Source organism: Natrix helvetica (genome assembly GCF_964273705.1).
Source record: "Natrix helvetica genome assembly, chromosome: 16".
Lineage (NCBI taxonomy): Eukaryota > Metazoa > Chordata > Lepidosauria > Squamata > Natricidae > Natrix > Natrix helvetica.
In genome coordinates this window covers 928,612-955,793 of record NC_138563.1, presented here as the reverse complement: position 1 = coordinate 955,793, position 27,182 = coordinate 928,612, and the positions used below count along the sequence as shown (strand labels likewise).

The following is a 27,182-nucleotide window of genomic DNA, read 5'->3' as shown; positions in this document are numbered from 1 at the left end:
TCTTCCTCTCGGTGTTCACATTTTCATTTAAAGCAGTTTCATTAATGAGGAAGACAAACGAAAGCCAAATAAGCAGTAATTTCCACCTGTATTCTTAACATGAAACTGCTTTGCTTTCCAGTCACTTGACAAGCCCTTATTTGATAAAACGATGAGATTTTGGAATGTGCGAGGTTAACTTTTGCAAGGTTAACCATTGCTTGGTTGGGCTTCTTCCACGGAACTTGAATTCAACAGTCCAACTCCATAGAATGTGAGGGTTGGAAAAGGGGCTTTGGAGATCACTTAGATTAACCACCTTGTCTGGCATGGGAATGCCGAGGGATCAGACTTTGAGTCCTTGCTGCCTCATTCGGGACGGGGATAGCTCGAACTCCCTTGAATGTTGGTGGCAGAGCTCCATACTAGTTTTCTGAAAAAGAACCTTTGATGATAACTAACTCAAACATCTTTGACTTACCCCGAGGGGCAGGTGACATGCAGGCAGGCCTTCATTCCTTTCACAAAGCCCTCAAATAGCAATAGAAATAGATTTATATACCTCTTTCACAGTGCTTTACAGCCCTCTCTAAGCGGTTTACAGAGTCGGCCTCTTGTCCCCTCAATAATCTCGGTCCTCATTTTACCCACCTCGGAAGGATGGAAGGCTGAGTCAACCTTGAGCCTGGTAAGATTCAAACTGCCGAACTACTGGCAGCCAGCAGTCAGCAGAATTAGCTTGCAGTACTGCACTCCAACCACTGCGCCCCTGTAGCAATCAAATTATAATACCACCCCCAAATTTTATAGCTTCTGTTCCTTACGCGCTTCTGTCTCCAACAGGTTATTATCAATGTACACTGAACAGCTTTTTCCCCTGTAAATCTGGTTATTCTGATGAGTCAGCAAACATATATAGCTGGAAGATGTGATGGGAGTTTAGATAAACTGTTCTGAAGATACTATCAAAAGTGTGATGAGAAAAAGATGAAACAAAGATATTAGGGCCTCTGTTATTTAACAGCCCCAAAGGACATGGAGCGAAACTCGATCAGCTCCTATGGGGTATATAACACGTCTGTAAGCAAGCAGGAGAAGCTCAGGTATGCAAGCAGAGGCAGAGCAAAAGAAAGAGACAGAAATGCTCAAACAACGAACAAGAGATGCTGAGAAACAGCTTCTGAAGAAGCTGAGCAAAGGTAGGAAGTCAATCCATCCCTTGTGTCGGAGGCACAAGACTTTTTCGCCAATGCTGCCTGTCCGCAACCTTCCTTAAAACACCCGTGTCTCCCTTCTTTCTCCCGATGCACCGAAGCTAAATCTCTCTTCTTCTTCTTTTTTAAAGAGGGGAAAGAATATTGCTATCCAGAATATTGCTATCCAACGCCTTTGGATGCCATGAAAGGTAAGAAGGGGTGATATCCTCCCGTTCTGGAGAGCAGGCCAGGGAAGAAGATGTTGAGTCCAGCCGCAGAGATGAGGGGTGGGCTCACACCTCATATTAAGCCGCCTCGTTGTGGTGTGTGGAGCAAATACGTTGAGCCATTTGGCATGGGACAACTGATCTGGTATCGGAATCCCTTGACCAATGACTTGGGCCACAGCGTGGTTTAATCTGATACCCTAAGAGAATGGGCGAACACTAGTTGTAGTTAAGACAGAACTGTTTTCAGGTTCAGGCCCAGGAGCCTAAAATGTGGACATTTTCCCTAGGACCTCCAGAGAAGCTGATGTACGTGCTTTGCGTCTTAACCAGGACTGGGACCCAAATGCCTGATTATCTCGCCACGGTGGATGTGGATCCCAAATCCCCCACTTATTGCCAGGTACGAGGATACTCGGTTATTTGGGGCGATGTTGCGAATGCTTGTTTGGTTTCCCATTCTTTGGACCACTTTTTAGTATCTTCCATTCCCATTGCGGTCGTAAGTCGAGAAAAATTTGTACCAACAGGTTCAGACACATTCTCAGTTTCCAAAACCTGGAAACCTGGGAACAATTAACTTTAATCAAATTACGGGAATCCTTTGTTCTAAGCCCAACAAAGCTCAGCAGCTCCCAGCGTGTTTCTAGTCATTCTATTCCTCGGTACCCTCTAACGGGTACCCTCAGGCAGATTTGCCATGTTCACATTTTTTGTGTCAGCAGAGTCATGGTCAGTTACACCTATGCACCGACAGCTTAACTAGGTGCAGCTGAGGCTGGAACTATGAGAGCTAAAGGATCATTAGCTGGTACCGCAGAATCCTATGCCGTAATGCACTGAACCTGCTCACAATCCATGAAGTAGCAGGCGATGCTCCGATGCCGGCTCTTGCATTCACACATGCGAGGACTTCAGTTCCAGGGTTGGAATGGTGGAGCACTTTTGCGCAGAGGGTGCATGAAAGACTGGGAAGGGAAGAAAAGGGCTGTGAGTTTTAGGGACGCCGTCCTGTCTCTGTCCTGCTTGCTGGTTGGGAGAGAAACCCGTATTCTGTCCGTAACAATCCACAACCAACACACTCTTCCACAAAGCAGAAGTAGACATTTCATCATCTTCTTTTAACCACCCCATAATCCCTTGTGGAGTGGAGTCAGGGCAACTGGATGGAGCTGACTGTTTACTGGCCGGATGCCCTTCCTGTTGCCCAGAGAGAGAAATATCAAGCAGAAGTACAGCTTTCTACTAACACAATTCTATCCTGCCAATGGTGTACTTCAACCAAAGATACAGAAATCATGAACCTTTGGGAAACAGATGGAGAAATCTAACCCTAACAATCCACGTTTAATCTTTGCCTCTCCAATCTTTCCCAACCAGGTTATTCACCGGCTGCAAATGCCCTACATTAATGATGAGCTTCACTTCATGTGTTCGAATGCTTCCAGCAGCAGCTTCGGAGACACCACCAAGGAAAGCAATTGGCTGGTCATTCCGGGTTTCAACTCCTCACGGATTTATGTGGTGGACACCGGGACTGACCCCCAAGCCCCCTGCCTGCTCAAGGTAGGGCCGCCCATCTTCTTAGGGTGCAGTATTGAAAGAAATCCTGACAAACGACCCGATTATACAAGAGATGATTCAAAAGTTTTATTTCACCCTGTCACATTCCTATCAACATCCCCCGTGTTTCACTGACCTCAGATGGGCTCTGGAGATTTTAGATCAAAACTATTTGACGAGTTACAAAGAAAAAAACAAACAGAACTGCAGTGCAAGAGGTTTTGTTTTTTCCCTTCCTCTCCCCAACCTTGGCAGGTGATTGAGCCCAGAGAGGTCTTCTGTAAAACCAAAGTGGCTTCACTACTCGCCCCACGCTGTCTGGGCAATGGAGAAGTGATGATCAGCTCCTTAGGGGACCTGTTTGGCAATGGAAAAGGTACTGCTGGGCGAACTTGTTTTCCAAAAAGGGGTCCAAATTGAGGGGCTGTGATGTTGCTCAGAAGATGTTGGGAGAGAAACTTTCTCCAAAAAACTCCTAAAACCTGAAATTGCCACCTCTTGGACAATTCTGAGTGGTGCAAAACTACTTTCAGCCAAACTTCCCTGGGAATCACCTACATCTGTTTGAATTCATTTGAACCCCAAACCGCAGGTGCATTTATTCTTCTGGATACGGAAACATGGGAAGTGAAGGGTACCTGGAACCGCCCTGGGGATGAGGCTCCACTAGGATTCGACTTCTGGTACAAACCAAGGCATAACGTCTTATTCAGCACTGAAATTGGAGTCCCCAAATTTTTTGTAGAAGGGTTCAACCCTGAGTTTCTGAGGAAAGGTGAGATGACGCAATGTTGCCCGAGCTTAAGGTCCATCAGTCAGGGGGATTGGACTCTTACCTAAAGTGGGACCCAAGACCCCTTGTGGAAGGATGGCACTAAGGGGGGTGTTGGTGGCTATTTGGTCCAACCCTCTTGTCTATCTAGAGGGGCACCTTCCCCAAGAGATGGCACCTTAGCTCCTGCTTTGAGATCTCTAACATGAGAAAGCCCACCACCCTTCTAAGGAACTGCTTAGTGTAATCTCACACCCCCTTGAATACCCTCGTCTAGTAGTAGGCGTTCCTACTCACCAGAAGAAGTTGAGATGATTCTTCTCCTTTCCTCTGCAGGCTACTTCGGACGCCGCCTGAATGTGTGGGACTGGACCTCCCACTGCCTCGTTGAGTCCATTGATATGGGGGAGGACTTTGTCCCCCTGGCGGTCCGCTTCCTGCACAACCCAGACTCCCCACATGGCTTTGTGAGCTGTAGCTTCGATGGCTCCATACATCATATTTACAAGGAGGAGGTGAAAACAAGTAGAATTTCTTTCCCCTCACCCCAAGCCCTTTCCATCATAAAGAATTGGCATCTGACTTTAAAAGCTCTGCAGGTCCCAATCAACCTTGTGTGTCTTGCAGGATGGGACGTGGAGCACAGAGAAGGTAATTCAGATTCCTGACAAGACGGTCACCGGGTGGTACTTACCCCAAATGCCAGGTAGGCGCATATAGTACAGGAGGGCTTTTGTTCTGACTCTTACCTCTCAACCCTCTGCCTTCGCACGTATGAATCTATATGCTGCCCATGTTGCTCTCATGAGACTCAGGAGGGCTTATGACATGATAAAACAATAGTTTAAAATATTAAATATAACCTTAACATTGAGAATTAGCTATGTTGGAGGGGAATGGAAAAGGCAGTTTGCACCTTCAATCTTCAACTTAAGGATTTTTGGCATCTTTTGAGAAAAGGCTGAATCTCATCATGGCTGAAAGAGACAAAAATTCTTGCAAATGTTGCATGCCAGGGAATTAAGTAACTCGACTTTCTTCCTGATCTTATTCCTGGGCACTTTCTCTTCTCCAGCGTACTCCACTTACTCCGTTATTTCATTGGATGACCGTTTCCTGTACCTGAACAGCTGGTTTCACGGCGATATCCGACAGTATGACATCACCGACCCCCACTGCCCCCGGCTGATGGGCCAGGTGAGCTCCCACCCACCCAAAAGCCCTGCAACCGCGAGGAAGTCTTGGGGTCCTTGCAGAAGTCCATTCTTCCACCATCAGAACCAGGATGCAGAAAGCTAATCCAGTTACCTGCAAAGAACTCCCCTGTTCAGATGGGGTCCACTTCCAAATACCGCAATCAGGAAAGACTGTAGCTTGGGGAAGGGGAGACTGTACTAACCCACCCTTTGGGTCCTGCAGGTGTTCGTAGGAGGCAGCATCAACAAAGGTGGGGTGGTGACTGTGGTTAAGGATGAAGAGCTGGACTGCCAACCAGATCCCCTCGTGATCCAGGTGAGCCTCCGTGTTCTGAGCATCAGCCCCCCCTGGAAAACCAGCCAGGTTACACAACTAGATGAACCTATTCTACGTCATTGTAAGGCTACATTAAGAGAATCTTGCAAGTCTGAGAATATAACGTTCCTGCTGCCACTTTTAACTGCTTGATGCATTAGGTATGGTCCTTCCTAAGTTTCTTCCTCTAACTGTTAAGCCACCGGCGGCTCCTTCCTTTTGTCCATTGTTTCCTAGGTAGCATCTCTTCTCCTGCTTCCCCAAGGTCATGCATTACACCGAAAGACGGTCCTGGTTTGAGAGACTTGCAGGAAACCTGTTAAAGAATCATTCTCATTCTTTTCTATGGGACCTCTTGAAAGCCCACAAATAATCTCCTGCCGCAGATTAGACTAAGGAGCCTCCTTGGACTGCCTACATTTCTTGATCACTCTTTGCTTTTTTTTCGCCTTAGGGAAGGAGAGTACATGGTGGACCCCATACGCTCCAGCTCAGCTTGGATGGGAAAAGGCTTTATGTCACCAACGCTCTCTATACACAGTGGGATGAGCAATTCTATCCACAACTATCCAGGTATCTTCTTCTTCTTCCTTGCATTACATGCCAAATCAATCTTGTCCTTATTTTCTACTACTTTGTTATTGTCTCTTTATTGATGCTGGAATTGCACAAACTTTTCCCATCTGTAGAATTCCCTAATCAGCTTTTCCCAGCATTACGGAGGCTCAAATGAGCAAGCCAAAGATCATTTTTCTAACCTTGAATTCTTCTTCCTTTGCAGTGAAGGGTCAGTCATGCTCCAGATCGACGTGGACACGGACAACGGAGGTCTCTGTGTGAATCCAGATTTTCTGGTGGATTTCGGGAAGGAGCCGTGGGGTCCCTCTCATGCGCATGACATGAGTTACCCAGGAGACTGTACTTCGGACATCTGGGCCTGAGACCTTCCTCTGAGCCTACCCTTTTGCTAAGCTAGCATTTAGTGGGCAGGGAACTGAAGCAGAGGAACTCAAAACCAGAGTGTTGGTTTGTAGTTTAATTCTGCCGCACAGATTTCCATGTTTGTGGCGGATGTGAACAGAGAAATTGTCATTGTAATAAAATGTTTTCTCGATAATACAGACTCTTGAGGGTAAATTTTATTTGAAGATGAGAGCGGCAACCGTTGACCATGTCTATGTGTTTTTATCACGATGCATTTTAAAAGCCCCTTAAGGACCAACACCTTCTTCCTGGGGTTTAGAATGGCTCAATGTCACCCAGCTTGGCTTCCGTGCCTAAAACAGGATTAAAATGTATGGTCTCTATCATCTAATCCAGCACCTTTAAGTATTACACCACACTCACGCTCCACCCATAACTTAAGCCATAATTAATGCTAGTCAGCTGCAGGAGAAGGATTTTCACTTAACTATCCTCAAGCACTACTAGGTAATCAGAGCAAACAAATCAGAGAAGAAGCTCTTCTACTCATGCATCTTCTGGACAAGGGAAAAGAGGGAATCAGCAAAGGGAGGAAGAAATCCATCAAAATTGGGAGGACACAACTTTGGCAGGGTGCTTAGTTTGACAGGCACTGACGTTCCAATGATGTCAGCTCTCAGTAAAACACATTCATCTTCCCTGGATGTAAGTTCCACAGCAGTCAGGTGAGGCTGGTAGGATACACATCTCAACCACAGAGGTTTAGGCAGAACATGAAAGGTCTTTGCTCCAACAGAAGCTCAGCCAGTGAGGCGAGGAACCAGTCCCAAGCAAGGAGTTTCCGTCAAGTCCAGTTATCCACCAGTGTCCAACCCAGAAGCTGAGGTTCCTCAGATGTAGCTTTGTGGTGAGGTCTCACCACTCCTGTCAGAAGATTTGTCAACTGGGCGTGGAAGACACAGGAAACGTGACACACTTCAGAGTTACCCACTGGAGACTGATAAAGAGACCGTGCTGCGTAAGAAAAATAACACCACCACATTGTGGGGCATGGCTGTCTACCTACTACACATTTCCATACTACAGAGAGAGCAATTACGTCAACAGCGGAGCCCTCCCTCCCCAGACGTAATAGATGTGCTCTCGTGCTCGTCCAACTCTCTATTTAGCCCTCTCACCTTCTCTAGTTCGGCCGCCAGAGCGTCCGCCCCGCCCATACGGCGCCTAAGTCCGCCGAGCGGCGCGGGAATTGGCCGGCGCGCGCAACTTCACTGGCGGGGGGCGTGGTTGCCTGGTTGGCTCGCGCCTGAAGTGGGGAGTTCTGAGATTTGGCAGGAAAGTGTTGCCACCTCTTCCTCCTCTACTTCCATCGTCTTTACTTTTCCTCCTCTTCCTCCTCCATCATCTTCTCCTTTGCACTTTCCTCCTCTTCCTCCCTTTTCTTTTTATTTTCCTCTTCCTCTATCTTCTCTTGTTTATTTTCCTCCTGCTCCTCCATAATCCCTCTCCGTCCCCCTGCTCTTTCCTGAGGTAAATTCTCCTCAGCAGAAGATGGAAGGCGGATGACTCCTATCCCCGTGAGGTCTCAGCCTCTCAGGACTGTGACATCATCATCCTACCTCATTTTGGAAAAGTCTTCTGAGTTTTTCTCCCTTCCACAGACAGGGAAATTCTCAACGTAGTGTTTGACTCTTCCCCGGTGGAGACAGAGAATCGCAGAGAATTGTGAAGAAGTCACAACCTTTCTCTCTGCAAAAAGAAGGCTATCGTGCAAAGAGTACAATGTTTTTCCTTGAGATGCTAGCCTACTTCTTTCTTGTCTACTCCCATGTGCATCTCCGCCCAGATGGGGGAATAATGCCCTGTTCTGCCACAAGGGGTCGCTCGCACACTGTGCCCAAGCCCAGCCATCAGCTGGTTGTTGACCATCCAGGACTTTTAAGCAACTCCAACTATTAGCCACCAGCCATCCTGAGCCATCAGAGGTCACACCTTCAGTCACAACACTAAAGGCAAAGGGCAAAGGAGGAGGAAGGACAGTTTCTCTTGCAGTCTATGAGTCCAACGACTCTAAGGCTCCTCCTCTCTGTGTTCACATTTTCATTTTAAGCGGTTTAATTGATCAGCAAGACAAACTAAAGCCAAATAAGCAGTCATTTTCCCCCAGAACCCTTAACATGAAACTGGTTTGCTTTCACCTTCAGTCGCTTGACAAGCCTTTATTTCATAAGACAACAGAACTTTGGAATGTGCGAGATAAAGTTTTGTGAGATTAACTATCCTCCATGGAACTTGAATCAAACTTTGAACAGTCCAAGTCCGTAGAATGTGAGGGTTGGAAAAGAGGTTTGGAGATCACTTAGATTAACCCCCTTGTTTGGCGTGGGAATGCCAAGGGATCCGACTTGGAGTTCTTTCTCCCACATTTGGGACGGTGCTACCTCGAAGTCCCATGAATATTGCTGGGCAGAGCTCAACTTTCTATCAAACCCAACAAAGGTCATAGACAGGAGGGTAGAAAGGTAAAACTTTTATGAAGAGGAGGAGGGGATAAAAAAAATTATTATTTTTTTAAATTTAACTCCAGCTAAAAAGGCAGAGCTGAAAGAAAAGAGGTTGAAAAAGGGAAGATGGGAAATTCAGACTCCGTTAATCACTTCTGAAATTCCAACAGCGGAGTCATCAAAGGCTCCAACGAATGGCTGCCACTCAGCAACAGGAAGCGCTTAGCAGGCATAATTCAGAGAAGGGATGCCAATCTTAACCGGAATAAAGCTAATAAACCACAACAAAGATCCACAAAAATAAAAAAAAAACGCTGAACTCCTGAAATGCAGCCGAGACATAGGGCAGAGCCCCAATGTTCTCCACATGGTACTTTTCCAGCTTGATTGCCAGAAAAGTAGAACTCTTAATTCTCTCTCCTTCCCATCTTCCCAATGCAAAAACTGGGATAATTTCAAAAAGCAAGGATAAGGTTGAAGTTACCACTACTGAAAATAAACGTGAAATAAAAGAGAACCGAGGATGCTTCTTAGATGAGAAATGAAACACCTTCAAAAAAATAAAACAAAACAAAGTACACTAGTCTTCTGAAAAAGAACCTTTGATGATAACTAACTCAAAAATCTTTGACTTACCCCGAGGGGCAGGTGACATGCAGGCAGGCCTTCATTCCTTTCACAAAGCCCTCAAATAGCAATAGAAATAGATTTATATATTGTTTCACAGTGCTGTACAGCCCTCTCTAAGTGGTTTACAGAGTCGGCCTCTTGCCCTCAATAATCTCGGTCCTCATTTTACCCACCTCAGAAGGATGGAAGGCTGAGTCAACCTTGAGCCTGGTAAGATTCAAACTGCCGAACTACTGGCAGCCAGCAGTCAGCAGAATTAGCTTGCAGTACTGTACTCCAACCACTGCGCCTCCGTGGCTCTCAAATCATAATACCATCCCCAAATTTTATAGCTTCTGTTCCTTACGGGCTTCTGTCTCCAACAGGTTATTATCAATGTACACTGAACAGCTTTTTCCCCTGTAAATCTGGTTATTCTGATGAGTCAGCAAACATATATAGCTGGAAGATGTGATGGGAGTTTAGATAAACTGTTCTGAAGATACTATCAAAAGTGTGATGAGAAAAAGATGAAACAAAGATATTAGGGCCTCTGTTATTTAACAGCCCCAAAGGACATGGAGCGAAACTCGATCAGCTCCTATGGGGTATATAACACGTCTGTAAGCAAGCAGGAGAAGCTCAGGTATGCAAGCAGAGGCAGAGCAAAAGAAAGAGACAGAAATGCTCAAACAACGAACAAGAGATGCTGAGAAACAGCTTCTGAAGAAGCTGAGCAAAGGTAGGAAGTCAATCCATCCCTTGTGTCGGAGGCACAAGACTTTTTCGCCAATGCTGCCTGTCCGCAACCTTCCTTAAAACACCCGTGTCTCCCTTCTTTCTCCCGATGCACCGAAGCTAAATCTCTCTTCTTCTTCTTTTTTAAAGAGGGGAAAGAATATTGCTATCCAGAATATTGCTATCCAACGCCCTTGGATGCCATGAAAGGTAAGAAGGGGTGATATCCTCGCGTTCTGGAGAGCAGGCCAAGGAAGAAGATGTTGAGTCCAGCCTCAGAGATGAGGGGTGGGCTCACACCTCATATTAAGCCGCCTCGTTGTGGTGTGTGGAGCAAATACGTTGAGCCATTTGGCATGGGACAACTGATCTGGTATCGGAATCCCTTGACCAATGACTTGGGCCACAGCGTGGTTTAATCCGATACTCTAAGAGAATGAGTGAACACTAGTTGTACTTAAGACAGAACTGTTTTCAGGTTCAGGCCCAGGAGCCTAAAATGTGGACATTTTCCCTAGGACCTCCAGAGAAGCTGATGTACGTGCTTTGCGTCTTAACCAGGACTGGGACCCAAATGCCTGATTATCTCGCCACGGTGGATGTGGATCCCAAATCCCCCACTTATTGCCAGGTACGAGGATACTCGGTTCTTTGGGGTGATGTTGCGAATGCTTGTTTGGTTTCCCATTCTTTGGACCACTTTTTAGTATCTTCCATTCCCATTGCGGTCGTAAGTCGAGAAAAATTTGTACCAACAGGTTCAGACACATTCTCAGTTTCCAAAACCTGGAAACCTGGGAACAATTAACTTTAATCAAATTACGGGAATCCTTTGTTCTAAGCCCAACAAAGCTCAGCTGCTCCCAGCGTGTTTCTAGTCATTCTATTCCTCGGTACCCTCTAACGGGTACCCTCAGGCAGATTTGCCATGTTCACATTTTTTGTGTCAGCAGAGTCATGGTCAGTTACACCTATGCACCGACAGCTTAACTAGGTGCAGCTGAGGCTGGAACTATGAGAGCTAAAGGATCATTAGCTGGTACCGCAGAATCCTATGCCGTAATGCACTGAACCTGCTCACAATCCATGAAGTAGCAGGCGATGCTCCGATGCCGGCTCTTGCATTCACACATGCGAGGACTTCAGCTCCAGGGTTGGAATGGTGGAGCACTTTTGCTCAGAGGGTGCATGAAAGACTGGGAAGGGAAGAAAAGGGCTGTGAGTTTTAGGGATGCCCGTCATGTCTCTGTCCTGCTTGCTGGTTGGGAGAGAAACCCGTATTCTGTCCGTAACAATCCACAACCAACACACTCTTCCACAAAGCAGAAGTAGACCTTTCATCATCTTCTTTTAACCACCCCATAATCCCTTGTGGGGTGGAGTCTGGGCAACTGGATGGAGCTGACTGTTTACTGGCCGGATGCCCTTCCTGTTGCCCAGAGAGAGAAATATCAAGCAGAAGTACAGCTTTCTACTAACAAAATTCTATCCTGCCAATGGTGTTCTTCAAGCAAAGATACAGAAATCATGAACCTTTGGGAAACAGATGGAGAAATCTAACCCTAACAATCCACGTTTAATCTTTGCCTCTCCAATCTTTCCCAACCAGGTTATTCACCGGCTGCAAATGCCCTACATTAATGATGAGCTTCACTTCATGTGTTCGAATGCTTCCAGCAGCAGCTTCGGAGACACCACCAAGGAAAGCAATTGGCTGGTCATTCCGGGTTTCAACTCCTCACGGATTTATGTGGTGGACACCGGGACTGACCCCCAAGCCCCCTGCCTGCTCAAGGTAGGGCCGCCCATCTTCTTAGGGTGCAGTATTGAAAGAAATCCTGACAAACGACCCGATTATACAAGAGATGATTCAAAAGTTTTATTTCACCCTGTCACATTCCTATCAACATCCCCCGTGTTTCACTGACCTCAGATGGGCTCTGGAGATTTTAGATCAAAACTATTTGACGAGTTACAAAGAAAAAAACAAACAGAACTGCAGTGCAAGAGGTTTTGTTTTTTCCCTTCCTCTCCCCAACCTTGGCAGGTGATTGAGCCCAGAGAGGTCTTCTGTAAAACCAAAGTGGCTTCACTATTCGCCCCACGCTGTCTGGGCAATGGAGAAGTGATGATCAGCTCCATAGGGGACCTGTTTGGCAATGGAAAAGGTACTGCTGGGCGAACTTGTTTTCCAAAAAGGGGTCCAAATTGAGGCGCTGTGATGTTGCTCAGAAGATGTTGGGAGAGAAACTTGCTCCACAAACCCATAAAACCTGAAATTGCCACCTCTTGGACAATTCTGAGTGGTGCAAAACTACTTTCAGCCAAACTTCCCTGGGAATTACCTACATCTGTTTGAATTCATTTGAACCCCAAACCGCAGGTGCATTTATTCTTCTGGATACGGAAACATGGGAAGTGAAGGGTACCTGGAACCGCCCTGGGGATGAGGCTCCACTAGGATACGACTTCTGGTACAAACCAAGGCATAACGTCTTATTCAGCACTGAAGTGGGGATCCCCAAATTTTTGGTTGACGGGTTCAACCCTGAGTTTCTGAGGAAAGGTGAGATGACGCAACATTGCCCGAGCTTAAGGTCCATCAGTCAGGGGGATTGGACTCTTACCTAAAGTGGGACCCAAGACCCCTTGTGGAAGGATGGCACTGAGGGGGGTGTTGGTGGCTATTTGGTCCAACCCTCTTGTCTATCTAGAGGGGCACCTTCCCCAAGAGATGGCACCTCAGCTCCTGCTTTGAGATCTCTAACATGAGAAAGCCCACCACCCTTCTAAGGAACTGCTTAGTGTAATCTCGCACCCCCCTGAATACCCTCGTTTAGTAGTAGGTGTTCCTACTCACCAGAAGAAGTTGAGATGATTCTTCTCCTTTCCTCTGCAGGCTACTTCGGACGCCGCCTGAATGTGTGGGACTTGACGTCCCACTGCCTCGTTGAGTCCATTGATATGGGGGAGGACTTTCTCCCCATAGCGGTCCGCTTCGTGCACAACCCAGATTCCTCACATGGCTTTGTGAGCTGTTGCTTCGATGGCTCCATACATCATATTTACAAGGAAGAGGTGAAAACAAGTAGAATTTCTTTCCCCTCCCGTCGCCCTTTCCATCAAAAAGAATTGGCACCTGACTTTAAAAGCTCTGCAGGTCCCAATCAACCTTGTGTGTCTTGCAGGATGGGACGTGGAGCACAGAGAAGGTAATTCAGATTCCTGACAAGACGGTCACCGGGTGGTACTTACCCGAAATGCCAGGTAGGAGCATATAGTACAGGAGGGCTTTTGTTCTCACTCTTACCTCTCAACCCTCTGCCTTCGCGCGTATGAATCTATATGCTGCCCATTTTGCTCTCATGAGACTCAGGAGGGCTTATGACATGATAAAACAATAGTTTAAAATATTAAATATAATATAGCTATGTTGGAGGGGAATGGAAAGGGTGGTTTGCACCTTCAATCTTCAACTTAAGAATTTTTAGTATCTTTTGAGAAAAGGCTGAATCTCATCATGGCTGAAAGAGACAAAAATTCTTGCAAATGTTGCATGCCAGGGAATTAAGCAACCCCACTTTCTTCCTGAACTTATTCCTGGGCACTTTCTCTTCTCCAGCGTACACCACTTACTTCGTTATTTCATTGGATGACCGTTTCCTGTACCTGAGCAACTGGTTTCACGGCGATATCCGACAGTATGACATCACCGACCCCCACTGCCCACGGCTGATGGGCCAGGTGAGCTCCCACCCACCCAGAAGCCCTGCAACCGCGAGGAAGTCTTGGGGTCCTTGCAGAAGTCCATTCTTCCACCATCAGAACCAGGATGTCGGGTTAAGCAGAAAGCTAATCCAGTTACCTGCAAAGAACTCCCCTGTTCAGATGGGGTCCACTTCCAAATACCGCAATCAGGAAAGACTGTAGCTTGGGGAAGGGGAGACTGTACTAACCCACCCTTTGGGTCCTGCAGGTGTTCGTAGGAGGCAGCATCAACAAAGGTGGGGTGGTGACTGTGGTTAAGGATGAAGAGCTGGACTGCCAACCAGATCCCCTCGTGATCCAGGTGAGCCTCCGTGTTCTGAGCATCAGCCCCCCCTGGAAAACCAGCCAGGTTACACAACTAGATGAACCTATTCTACGTCATTGTAAGGCTACATTAAGAGAATCTTGCAAGTCTTGAGAATATAACGTTCCTGCTGCCACTTTTAACTGTTTGATGCATTAGGTATGGTCCTTCCTAAGTTTCTTTCTCTGACTGTTAAGCCACCGGCGGCTCCTTCCTTTTGTCCATTGTTTCCTAGGCAGCATCTCTTCTCCTGCTTCCCCAAGGTCATGCATTACACCGAAAGACGGTCCTGGTTTGAGAGACTTGCAGGAAACCTGTTAAAGAATCATTCTCATTCTTTTCTATGGGACCTCTTGAAAGCCCACAAATAATCTCCTGCCGCAGATTAGACTAAGGAGCCTCCTTGGACTGCCTACATTTCTTGATCACTCTTTGCTTTTTTTCGCCTTAGGGAAGGAGACTACATGGTGGACCCCAAATGCTCCAGGTCAGCTTGGATGGGAAAAGGCTTTATGTCACCAACGCTCTCTATACACAGTGGGATGAGCAATTCTATCCACAACTATCCAGGTATGTTCTTCTTCCTGGCATTACATGCCAAATCAATCTTGTCCTTATTTTCTACTACTTTGTTATTGTCTCTCTATTGATACTGGAATTGCACAAAGTTTTCCCATCTGTAGAATTCCCTAATCAGCTTTTCCCAGCATTACGGAGGCTCAAATGAGCAAGCCAAAGATCCTTTTCCTAACCTTGAATTCTTCTTCCTTTGCAGTAAAGGGTCAGCCATGCTCCAGATCGACATAGACACACAAAAAGGGGGGCTCTGTGTGAATCCAGATTTTCTGGTGGATTTCGGGAAGGAGCCGTGGGGTCCCTCTCATGCGCATGAAATGAGTTACCCAGGAGACTGTACTTCTGACATCTGGGCCTGAGACCTTCCTCTGAGCCTACCCTTTTGCTAAGCTAGCATTTAGTGGGCAGGGAACTGAAGCAGAGGAACTCAAAACCAGAGTGTTGGTTTGTAGTTTACTTCTGCCGCACAGATTTCCATGTTTGTGGCGGATGTGAACAGAGAAATTGTCATTGTAATAAAATGTTTTCTCGATAATACAGACTCTTGAGGGTAAATTTTATTTGAAGATGAGAGCGGCAACCGTTGACCATGTCTATGTGTTTTTATCACAATGCATTTTAAAAGCCCCTTAAGGACCAACACCTTCTTCCTGGGGTTTAGAATGGCTCAAAGTCACCCAGCTTGGCTTCCGTGCCTAAAACAGGATTAAAATTTATGGTCTCTAGCATCTAATCCAGCACCTTTAAGTATTACATCACACTCACGCTCCACCCATAACTTAAGCCATAATTAATGCTAGTCAGCTGCAGGAGAAGGATTTTCACTTAACTATCCTCAAGCACTACTAGGTAATCAGAGCAAGCAAATCAGAGAAGAAGCTCTTCTACTCATGCATCTTCTGGACAAGGGAAAAGAGGGAATCAGCAAAGGGAGGAAGAAATCCATCAAAATTGGGAGGACACAACTTCGGCAGAGGGCTTAGTTTGACAGGCACTGACGTTCCAATGATCTCAGCTCTCAGAAAAACACATTCATCTCCCCTGGATGTAAGTTCCACAGCAGTCAGGTGAGGCTGGTAGTATACACATCTCAACCACAGAGGTTTAGGCAGAACATGAAAGGTCTTTGCTCCAACAGAAGCTCAGCCAGTGAGGCGAGGAACCAGTCCCAAGCAAGGAGTTTCCGTCAAGTCCAGTTATCCACCAGTGTCCAACCCAGAAGCTGAGGTTCCTCAGATGTAGCTTTGTGGTGATGTCTCACCACTCCTGTCAGAAGATTTGTCAACTGGGCGTGGAAGACACAGGAAACGTGACACACTTCAGAGTTACCCACTGGAGACTGATGAAGAGACCGTGCTGCGTAAGAAAAATAATACCACCACCACATTGTGGGTCATGGCTGTCTACCTACTACACACTTCCATACTACAGAGAGAGCAATCACCTCAACAATCCCGAGCGTGCACTCCCCCCTCCCCAGACAAAATAGAGGTGCTCTCCCCCACGTCCCCCTTCCTATGGAGCCCTCTCACATTCTCTATTCGCCCATCAGAGTCCCCACCCCGCCCACACGGCACCTTCGTCTGCCGAGCAGCACACTAGACATCACTGGCGGGGGGCATGGCTGCCTGGTTGGCGTAAGAAAAATAATAACACCACCACATTGTGGGGCATGGCTGTCTACCTACTACACATTTCCATACTACAGAGAGCAATTACGTCAACAGCGGAGCCCTCCCTCCCCAGACGTAATAGATGTGCTCTCGCGCCCGTCCAACTTTCTATAGAGCCCTCTCACCTTCTCTAGTTCGCCCGCCAGAGCGTCCGCCCCGCCCATACGGCGCCTAAGTCCGCCGAGCGGCGCGGGGATTGGCCGGCGCGCGCGACTTCATTGGCGGGGGGCGTGGTTGCCTGGTTGGCTCGCGCCTGAAGCGGGGAGTTCTGAGATTTGGCGGGAAAGTGTTGCCTCCTCCTCCTCCTCTACTTCCATCGTCTTTGCTTTTTCCTCTCTTCCTTCTCCATCATTTTCTCCTTTGCACTTTCCTCCTCTTCCTCCCTTTTCTTTTTATTTCCCTCCTCCTCCTCCATAATTCCTCTCCCTCCTCCTCCTCTTTCCTGAGGTAAATTCTCCTCAAAAGATGGAAGGTGGATCACTCCTATCCCCGTGAGGAGGTCTCAGCCTCTCAGGGCTGTGACATCATCACCCAATGTCATTTTGGAAAGGTCTTCTGAATCCAACATGTCTCACTTGAGTTTTTCTCCCTTCCACAGATGGGGAAATTCTGAACGTGGGGTTTGATTCTTCCCAGGTGGATGTGGAGAACTGTGAAGAAGTCTGTGAAGGCGAACGTAACCGAAATAGGACAGAAGCTGCCCGTCTTGTCTTAATGTTGTGATGAAAGATGTGAATCTGCCTAATTGTATTAAACTTATGAGGCTGCAATTTGTCTGGGGTTTTTCTTCTTTCATGAGATAATTTCACTGAGCAAAAGAGCAACACTTAATGTGGTAGGGCCTTTATATTCACCTGGCGTTGACTAAATGAGCTACAATATAATTATAATGTAGTGAGATAGGATGACACCTATGAAAAACAGTCACAAGAAAAATAACGCCAATTAAAACTGAATTCCAAGAACACTGCCAAGGAATGAAGGCTCCAAACACCTAGAAAGAATAATTCTTGTAATCCGTTGATCTTCAAGTTTCGTAACACTAATTGTCACAGACAAAATGTAAAAAGAACTCTATTTCATCCTCTCAGAGAAGGCTCTAGAATGTAATGAATCAATGTGGACACCAAGAAAGGCAGCTTAAAAGAATGAAAATTTGAAAACCCTCCCGGCAGCAGTACTACCTCCAATATCTGGATCTACAAACTCCCCAACTTTGACCGCATCAGGGCATTGCAAATATAACTTTGAATTCCAGCCACTTAACCTGATGCAAGAGAAGCCCTGAACCACACTGAACTTTTGATTCTTTCTACGTCTTGGCACCTGATCTTAACTCCTACTGAAGGCTTACTTACTAATAGTGATAATCATAATGTGTTTTTAAAAATCACTGTCTGACTCTGCAGATAGAAGTCTATCATGCAAACAACAAAAAGTGTAGAATCGCTTTTTCCTTGAGATGCGACTTCTTTTTTGACTTTGTGTGTGGTTCCCTCCAAATGGAGCATGTCCTGTTTGGCCAAAAAAGATCACATGAAGCACCTAAGCAGTCATCATCTTGCTGCATGGCAGCCCTGACTCAGGATTTTAAGAATCCCCGCATCCGAACCAAATATCCCCCAGCGTCAGTCATCAGTGATCACACCTTCAGTCATAACACTAACGGAAAAAGAGGAGAAAGGACTGTTTCTAATACAATGTGTGAGTTTGACAGGTCTGAAACCTGAATGTTTCTAGACTTCCTAGAAACACACTGTCATTTTAAACTCTGAAATCCCTAGCACTAATCTACTGAGACAAAAGAAAGCAAAATAAGCAGTAATTTCCCTTTGAACCCTTAATATGACGCTCATTTCTTTTCGCCTTCAGTAGCTTAACAAGCCTTTATCTGACAAAGCGTTGGAACGTTGAAATGTGTGAGACTGCCTTTTGTATTAAAAAATACATCAACCGTTGCCCGGTTGGGCTTCCTCTAGAGGACCTGAATCAAACTTTGAACAGTCCAAGTCCATAGAATGTGAGTGTTGGAAAGTCCATTGGAGACCACCTAGAGTAGACTAACTCCCTTGCCTGGGGTGGGAATGCAGATGGATCAGACTGGAAGTCCTTGGTCCCTTATTCGGGAAGGTGCGAGGTCTCACGAATGTCGGTGGGTAGAGCTCCATTTTCTATCAAAAAACAACTAAGGTGATAGACGGGAGGACAGAAGGGTAAAACCTCTATAAAGAGCAGGAGGAGGCAAGAAAGTTGAAAAAGTTGTAAAACTCTAGCTGAAAGAGACTCCAGCTCTAAGAGTCATCAAAGAACATTAAGTGGCTGGCACTCAGCATCAGGAAGAGCTTAGCAGGCATAATTCAGATGAATTCTGATCGCGGTGGTAAGATTAATGTTACTACTGATGAAAATAAAAATTGCCTGAGCTAGGGCACTCTCTGTAATGTTTGCTTGGACCCATTGTTTGTACCATAGACCTTTATTGGAATTTGGAGGCTTCATTTTAGTTAATTCCATATACAATTGCTTTACCCTGTGGAACCACTAATACGTGAGCAGACCTCCATTTCATTTGGAAAGCCTTCAAACATAAAACCACCTCCGCGGTTTGTGGCTTCTGTTTCTTGCAGTATTCCCCATAGCTATTCTCAATGTGTGCTGTACTGCCTTTGCCCTGTGAGTCTGGTTATTAGAGTCAGCAAAACTACAAAACCAGAAGCAGCGATGGGGGTTCAGATAAACCGTTTTGAGGATGCAATCAAAAGCGTGTGAGGAGAAAGAGATGAAAGAGGGATATTAGGGTGTAGAATCAGCTGGCTGGGCTTCTCTGATATGAGATGAAGGGAGGGAACCCCTGGGCTTTGGGGATCAGCCCTTCTCTTAATGAATTCCTTCGGCGTGCACCCTCCGGGGATAGAACAGGATTTGGTCAGCTTTCATGGGTTATATAAACTGGATGCAAGCAAGCTGGAGAATCTCAGGTATACAAGCCGAGGCAGAGCAAAAGAGAGAGAACGAAATGCTCAAGCAACGAACAAAAGATGCGGAGAAGAAACCTCCCAAGATGCCAAGCAAAGGTTGGAAGTCAATCCATCCTCAAAGACACCCGACTTATTTCCCAATGCCACCTGTCCGCAACCTTCCTTAAAAGGCCCATGTCTCCTTGATGACGCCAAGAAGCTAAATCTTTTTTTCTCTTTTTTAAAGCGGTAGAAGAATGTTGCTACCCAGGCCCTGGATATCCAACGCCCTTGGACGCCATGAGAGGTAAGAAGTGGTGAGCCTCTCCTTTCCTAGAGAGCAGAGCAGGGAAATGGATGTTGAGTCCCGGCAGAGCTGCAGAGACGAGGTGGGAGCTCACGCTTCATAGTATTAAGCCACCTCCTTTGAAGCATGGCATGTGGAACAAGTTTAACAAAGTAGTTGAACCATTTGACGTAGTACGTCCACCCTGGTATCAAGACCCTTGACCAATGATTCAATCCATAGCACAAGTTAATCCAGGAATCAACTTTAAGAGGGTGGGCAAATGTAAGTCTAGCAAGTTGTAGCTCAGACAAAACCATTTTACAGCTCAGGCCCAGGATCCTAAAATGTGAACACTGTTTTTCCCCAGGACCCCGAGAGAGGCTGATCTACGTGACTTGCATCTTAAACGGCACAGGGACCCAAATGCCGGATTACCTTGCCACAGTGGATGTTGATCCTGAATCTCCCACTTTTTGCCAAGTACGAGGTTACTTAGTTCTTTGGGAAGATGTGAACGCTTGTTCGGTTTCCTTTTCCTTGGGCCTCCTCTGTTTAATACCTTGCGTTCCAACTCTGGGCCGGTGGATGGGGTGGAAGATAAAACGTTGCTTTCATGCTCCGAACAGATACAAAACCTGAAGGGTGTTTCAGAAGTGCAGGGAGAGGGGCTGAACTCAGGAAGGCAGCTTTCACTCCACCTTAGCAACCTAGGAAATCGCTGAAAGACTGAAACCGGAGGTGTTGGAATTGAAGTAATTTAGGGAAATAGCTGCTTAGTTCACTTAATGACCGCTTCAGTTTGAAGTCGCAATTGTTGCTGCAATTGGAGGACAATCTGCATTATTTACAACATGTTCAGATATATTTTCAATTCCTAAGATACTTTTTACTAATGCCTAGAATAATAAAATCAAGCTGGGAATAATTAAATTGAATCAAATTAAGGGAATCCTTTGTTCTAAGCCCAGCAAAGCTCAGCAGCTTCCAGCATCTGGATTGTTTCCAGTTGTTCTGTTCCTCAGTGTCTAATGAGTATCCTCCGCCTTTCTTCACATTTTTGTGTCAGCAGAGTCATGCTCAGTTACGCCTAGGCACAGACACCTTAACTAGGTGCAGCTGAGGCTGGAACTATGAGAGCTGTGGGAAGCCTAAAAGGATAATTAGCTAGTACCACAACTCCTGTGCTACAATGCACTGGGCGTGCTCACAATCCACAAAGTAAGCAGGTGATGCTCAGGCGCCGGCTCGTGCATTTACAGAGGCGATGACTTTGGCTCCTTGCCTCAGCATGTCTGCAGCTCCCGATGCCGAGGGTTGGCGCGGTAGAGCACTGTTGCGCTGAGGGTGCATAAAAAATTGGGAAAGGGAGGAAAATTCTGTATCTTTTAGAAGACGCTCACCTGTGGGTGAAGTTCTGCTTGCTGTTTGTAAGTGGGAGAAACACTGCAATGTGCCAGCAACAATCCACAGCCACAGTGCCCTTCTGCCAAGCAGAACGGACTTTTTTAACAAGATTCCATTCCACAAGTGATCTTCCACAACCAAAGACATGCGCAAATCACAAACCTTTGGGGATCACACGGAGAAACCCAACTGCAGCTGACGAGATAAATGATGCTTCTTTAATTTCTGCCAACCCAATCTTTCCCCACCAGGTTATCCACCGTCTGCAAATGCCCTGCATTAATGATGAGCTTCACTGCACATCCTGGAATACTGGTAGCAGCTGCTTTGGAGACCCCACCAAGAAACGCAACCGGCTGGTCCTCCCAAGTTTCGAATCTTCACGGGTTTATATTGTGGATACTGGGACTGACCCCCAAGCGCCCTGCATGTTTAAAGTAGGCCACCCACCAAAGAGGGTGCAAGCCCGGGAATTGGGTTGGAAAAAGGGGGTGGGTTACTACTGGTTTGCACCAGTTCGGGCAAACCAGTAGTGGAGATTGCGACTGGGTCACTGAACCGGTAGGGACAGCAGGCTGGCCACGCCCCTGAACCGGTTCCCTGGTTGCTGCGGGTTTTTGGTTTTTTTTTTACATTTTTAGTGTTCTGCGCATGTGTAGACTTATTTATAGGCAACTCCACCTGCAAATCGCGCGCACACCAAACCAGCAGTAATGCTGGCCGCAACCCAGCCCTGGTTGGAAAGGGTCCCCATTTGCAGAGGTGGAAAGAAGGAAAACAGAATTACAATGCAAGAGTTTTTAATGTTTTTTTTTCTCCCCCTCCCCAACCCTGACAGGTTATTGATCCTAAGGAGATCTTCTGTAAAACCAACATGGCTTCACTACGCACGGCACACTTTCTGCCCTCCGGAGATGTCGTGATCGCCTGCTTAGGGGACCTGTACGGCAATGGAAAAGGTATCCCTGGGCAGCTTTTTTTCCCCTTCAGCCAACCCTTCCTGGGAGTCATCTACATCTTTTTGAATTAATTTGCATTCTCCCTGCACACCCCAAAATCACAGGTGGATTTGTTGTTGTGGATGTGGAATCATGGGAAGTGAAAGGCACCTGGAATCCCCCCGGGGACGCAGCTCCATTTGGATTTGATTTCTCGTTCAAACCAAGGCATAACATCTTAGTCAGCACTGAAGCCGGAGCCCCTAAGTTCTTTATGAATGGGTTCAACCCTGAAGATCTAAAGAAAGGTGAGATGCCAGAGAACCAAATGAATTTATGGCACATTGGAATTCAAAATCCAGGAGGCCTGCACTCCAACCTAGGGAGGGACCCCAGACTCTTTGCGGAAATTTGACACTGAGGGGGTGTTGGGGGCCATCTCGCCAATCCTCGTGTCCATCCAAAGCTAGCACTTCCCCAAGAGGGGGCAACTCAGCTTCTGCTTGGAGGCCTCCAACATGAGGCAGGCCACCAGTCTTCTAAGGAACAGCTTAGCAAAACCCTCCACACCCTCCCAGGTACCTTCTAGCAGGAAGCATTCCTTCTCACCAGAAGAAATGGAGCTGAATCTTCTCTTTTCCTCTGTAGGCCGCTATGGCCGCCGCCTGAACTTATGGGACTGGACCACCCACTGCCTTGTCCAGTCTATTGACCTGGGGGAGGATTCTGCCCCCTTGAATGTCCGCTTCCTACACAACCCAGATGCCCCACATGGCTTTGTGGGCTGCGCCCTTGATGGGGCTTTGCATCATATTTTCAGGAAGGAGGTAAAAACCAGTAGAATTTCTTTCTCCCCACCTCTGCAGAGAACGAACGGGCATCCAAGCCTTCAGCTTAAAATAAAATGCAGAGTAAATGGGATAAAATGCAGCTTTAAAACAACCCAATATAATACAGGTAGGCCTCGCCTTATGACCAAAATTGGGAGCGGAATTTGCTAAGTGATAATGCTTGTTAAGTAAGTCACACCTGATTTTTACAAGTTTTTTGCCATGGTTATTAAGTGAACCGCTTCGTCGTTAAGCAAATCTAGCTTCTTCCCATTGACTTTGTTTCTCAAAAGAAGTCTGGGAAGGTCATGCATCATTTGATCCTGGGACACCGCAAGTACCATCAATACATGCCTGTTGCCAAGTGCCGAATTTTGACCGTGTGACCAAGGGAATGTCACAGAGGTCATAATTCACTGTTTTCATAACATCAGTGGATTAATGAATGGTCGAAGGTCTACCTGTAATTCGTAAACTATTATCATGATATGGAAATCGTTATGAACAGGAACCTGAATGTAGAATTGCAAAATCAGAACACGACCCTGGGAGATTTTCCGGGGGAGGGGATCACCCTAAGGGAGTCGGCCACCCTGCCCCATTAGTTGATTTTCTTTTTATGACAGAGGAACCATGTTAATTTCTACTGAGGAGAAAGGAGGCTGAAACAGAATCTAGAGAGCACCAAGGACTCCATAGAAGCTGAATTTTGAATTAAAATTCAAAAACTTCAGGGATATTTCAAACTTCTTTGAAAGATTTCAGAGTAGGAGGGATTCGGAAGGGCTGGTGCAGATTTGTTTAGATGGGAGAACTTTCCACGTCCCAACCAGCCTCGCGTGTCTCTTGCAGGATGGATCATGGGCCACCGAGAAGGTTGTCCAGATTCCAAAGAAGTTGGTCACTGGGTGGTTCGAACCTGAAATGACATGTGAGTAAATGAAATTTAGGGGAGACACTTATGTTTCCATCCTCTGCCTTTGTATGTGCTGGAGTTTGCACCCTCAGATTCTTAGCATCTTAGGAGAACAGGTTGAGGGCCCTCAAGGCTGAGAGATCTGCACATTTTGGGGAGACACCGATTTGTGGAAATGCTGTGGAATTAAGCAATCCTCCCTTCCTCTTCCTGACTTTACTTCTGGGCACCTTCTGTCCTCCAGCGTTCCTCTCAGACATCGTCATTTCGCTGGACGACCGTTTCCTGTACCTGAGCAACTGGTTTCATGGCGATATCCGACAGTACGACATCACCGACCCCCACTGTCCTCGGCTGACGGGCCAGGTGAGCTCCCACCCACCCAAAAGCCCTGCAAGCATGCAGAAGGCTTGGGGTCCGTCCAGAAGTTCCTTCTTCCACCATCAGAACCAGGACTTCGGGTTAAGCATGCCAGTTAGGCCTCATTTACTGGCATGTGCTGGGAGAACCTCCATGTTCAGAGGGGATCCACTTCAAAATACCACAGCCTGGGCAGAGGAAGGCTGTAGCTTGGGGAAGGGGAGACTGTCCTTCGGCCTGAACTGACCCTTCCTTCGGCTCCTACAGGTGTTTGTAGGAGGCAGCATCTACAAAGGTGGGGTGGTGACTGTGGTTAAGGATGAAGAGCTGGACTGCCAACCGGATCCCTTCATGCTCCAGGTGAGGCTCTCTCTCCTCAGAAGGATTCTGGGTTTGAGACACTTATGGGAAATGTGCGGAACATAAATGTCAATGGAGAAGCGTGGATTCTTTCTTCTCGGCGGGACACCTTGAAATGCTGCAGATGACTTTCCTGAGGCAGGTTAAAACCAAGGAGCCATATGTTCCCCTCTATGGACTTCCTACATTTCTGGACCACTTAGTATTTTTTTTCACCTTAGGGAAGAAGAGTATTTGGGGGACCTCAAAGGCTTCAGCTGAGCTTGGATGGGAAAAGGCTTTATGTCACCAACTGTCTCTGCACACCATGGGACAAGCAATATTATCCACAACTGGTCAGGTACAAAGTCTTTGGTCTGAATAGTCATACCAAATTTGCAAGAAAAATTTGGGGGGGAAGGTGCTCTCCTCCTCCTCTTTGTACTACATGCAATCCTTACTTTCCATTACTTTGTCGTTGTTTCTCCCTTTATATTAGAATTTTCACAAATCTTTCTCATTTCTAGAGTTCCCCAATCAGCTTTTCTTACTTTGTGGAGGTCCAAGTAAGCGAGCCAAAGGCCTTCCTTTCCACCCCTAAATCCTTCTTCCTTTGCAGGGAAGGGTCAGTCATGCTCCAGATTGACGTGGACACGGACAACGGGGGTCTCTGTGTGAATCCGGACTTCCTGGTGGATTTTGGGAAGGAGCCGTGCGGTCCCTCTCGTGCATACGAAATGCGTTACCCGGGAGGAGACTCTACATCGGACATCTGGGTCTGAGAAGTTGCTATGCTAGCGTTTAGGGGGCAAGGAAGCAACTCCGGAAAGATTGTTGACTTGTAACGTAGCGCAGATTTCCGCATTTCAGGCCAATGCAACCAGAGAAATTAAAGATTATAATAAATCACTTTCTTGGCAATACAGATTCTTGAGGATAATCTTTATTTCAAGTGAGATCACCAGTTGACCAATGTCTCTGTCTCTCTCGTGCAGTTTATTTTGACGAAACCCTTTTTCCCTGGGCTGAGAGAGAAGGGCTGCTCAAATTTGCTCACCCAAAACAGGATTAAAATTCATGGTCCCACTGTGTCTAATCCAGCACTTTTAACCATTATACTGGCTGTCTATCTGTAAATTAGGCCATAATTAATGTTAGTCTCAGATTAACCATCACCATGATGGAGGCAGAATAGTTGAATAAATCAATCAAAGAGTGGCCAAAATCTTTTCTTCCTATTTTCCCAAAACCAAATAATTGTTCATTCTACAGTTTGGGGAAACACTTCCGCTACGTTGAGCACAAACCTTTTGGGGAAAGGATGCACCTGAATTACCAGATTGTATCCTACTTTCTTGGGGACCAACGCAGAATCGTAGACAAGTTTTTCATAAAAGCATGGCACACAAACACACACACACACACACACACACACACACACAGCTCTAAGAGTCTTCACCTTCTTGATCTCACCATCCCACACCTCATTGTGGGCTTCCTGAAAATGGGTTGCAGGAGACCCCAAATCTTGGGGAAATCTGCCAGAAAATGGTCAGAAGAAGCAGAGGAATAACAAAATAGAACCCGAAGAATATGTAATAACTGGAAGACGAGCCCGTGTTGCTCCTGTTAAAGGGGGAAGCTATGAATTCTCAGAAGAAGAGAAAGATACCAAATTTTGATTTAATTTTGGGCAGTGAGAATTTTGCTCCTTCCAGTTCCTTGGCTGCTGAAAGTCCTCTGTGGATGGAGAAGGAGTGGAAATCTTCCCACCCTGGGATGCAATTAAAAGCCCATGGAATCCTTCATTTGATTGTAACACACAACAGCCCTGGATGATGGGGGGTGTAGTCCCAACCTACGCAGAGAAGAAAACAGCTCCTTGGCTTCAAACCGTGCAGATGCATCTTTCTCTTTCTCCCTTGCCTTTTGCTTCCCTTCTCTCTTTAGCTATTTGCAAAGCTTCCTCAGACCGCCATCTTGCTTTCTTGCAATTTCTTTTTCTTTGGGATGGTTTTAGTTGCTACCTCTTGTACAATATCGTGAACCTCCATCCATAGTTCCTCAGGCACTCTGTCTATCAGATCTAATTCCTCTAATGAATATTCATCGGAGATTTAGTTCAGACCTGAGTGGCCTAGTGCTTTTCTTAACTTGCCTGTTATTCCGGTTATCTTTTGGCTTCCTACTTTAGCATTCCAATCCCCCATGATGACAAGGACATCATTTTGGGGTGTTAGTTCTATAAGGTGCTGTAGGGCTTCATAGAGCAGGTCAATTTCACCCTCTTCCACCAAGACAACTAGGCACAAGAAGAGTTTTTACTTGAACGCCATCACTCTGCTAAACAAATAATTCCCTCAACCTTGTCAAACTATTCACTAAGGCTGCATTATTATCACTATTAGTCTTCTAATTGTTCCTATCCCCCATCTTCTCCCACTTATGACTGCAGGACTGTCACTTTGTGGCTTGTATCCTTACTATTTATATTGATATTGTTTCCCGATCGCTTATTTGTACCCTGTGACTATCATTACGTTTTGTACCTTAGGATTCTTGACGAATGTATCTTGTCTTTTTATGTCCACTGAGAGCATCTGCACCAAAGACAAATTCCTTCTGTGTCCAATCACACTTGGCCAATAAAGAATTCTATTCTGTTCTATTCTATCCCATCCCATTCTAATCCTATTCCGCATTCCAATATCTCTTCTATTGCACCAGTGTTTGGGGCATAGACTTGGGCAGTTGTTATGTTGAATGGTTTGTCCTTCTTCCTACTTCGTTTCTAAACTGACAGC

The 27,182-nt window shown here is 46.3% G+C and overlaps 2 protein-coding genes across 2 annotated transcripts; both read left to right on the top strand.

Annotated features, from left to right (window-relative positions):
* Positions 1–1,076: 1,076 nt before the first annotated feature.
* On the top strand, positions 1,077–6,265 carry LOC309400091 (methanethiol oxidase-like). Its single transcript, XM_081968411.1, has 12 exons — positions 1,077–1,178; positions 1,325–1,384; positions 1,693–1,805; positions 2,783–2,968; positions 3,221–3,341; positions 3,558–3,740; positions 4,074–4,252; positions 4,365–4,443; positions 4,813–4,934; positions 5,157–5,249; positions 5,704–5,822; positions 6,031–6,265. The coding sequence occupies exons 1-12, from the start codon at positions 1,085–1,087 to the stop codon at positions 6,188–6,190; spliced, it is 1,509 nt and encodes a 502-aa protein (XP_081824537.1). The 5' UTR covers positions 1,077–1,084; the 3' UTR covers positions 6,191–6,265.
* A 3,661-nt stretch (positions 6,266–9,926) lies between these two features.
* On the top strand, positions 9,927–25,287 carry LOC309399779 (uncharacterized protein). Its single transcript, XM_081967885.1, has 26 exons — positions 9,927–10,028; positions 10,175–10,234; positions 10,543–10,655; positions 11,634–11,819; positions 12,072–12,192; positions 12,408–12,590; positions 12,924–13,102; positions 13,213–13,291; positions 13,647–13,768; positions 14,001–14,093; positions 14,548–14,666; positions 14,872–15,025; positions 16,225–16,309; positions 16,944–17,021; positions 19,306–19,419; positions 19,550–19,609; positions 19,959–20,071; positions 21,247–21,432; positions 21,834–21,954; positions 22,059–22,241; positions 22,582–22,760; positions 23,616–23,694; positions 23,924–24,045; positions 24,307–24,399; positions 24,621–24,739; positions 24,998–25,287. Exons 1-26 carry the CDS (start codon positions 9,935–9,937, stop codon positions 25,158–25,160), a joined length of 3,198 nt encoding a protein of 1,065 aa, XP_081824011.1. The 5' UTR covers positions 9,927–9,934; the 3' UTR covers positions 25,161–25,287.
* The last annotated feature ends 1,895 nt before the right edge of the window (positions 25,288–27,182 follow it).

Coding starts and splice junctions, on each gene's coding strand:
- LOC309399779 (XM_081967885.1), top strand. CDS start 9,935: ATGCAAGCAGAGGCAGAGCAAAAGAAAGAGACAGAAATGCTCAAACAA. Junction 14,094..14,547: donor CAGATCCCCTCGTGATCCAG/GTGAGCCTCCGT, acceptor TTTTCGCCTTAG/GGAAGGAGACTACATGGTGG. Junction 19,420..19,549: donor TCCCAAGATGCCAAGCAAAG/GTTGGAAGTCAA, acceptor TCTTTTTTAAAG/CGGTAGAAGAATGTTGCTAC.
- LOC309400091 (XM_081968411.1), top strand. CDS start 1,085: ATGCAAGCAGAGGCAGAGCAAAAGAAAGAGACAGAAATGCTCAAACAA. Junction 1,806..2,782: donor AATCCCCCACTTATTGCCAG/GTACGAGGATAC, acceptor TTTCCCAACCAG/GTTATTCACCGGCTGCAAAT. Junction 2,969..3,220: donor AAGCCCCCTGCCTGCTCAAG/GTAGGGCCGCCC, acceptor CAACCTTGGCAG/GTGATTGAGCCCAGAGAGGT.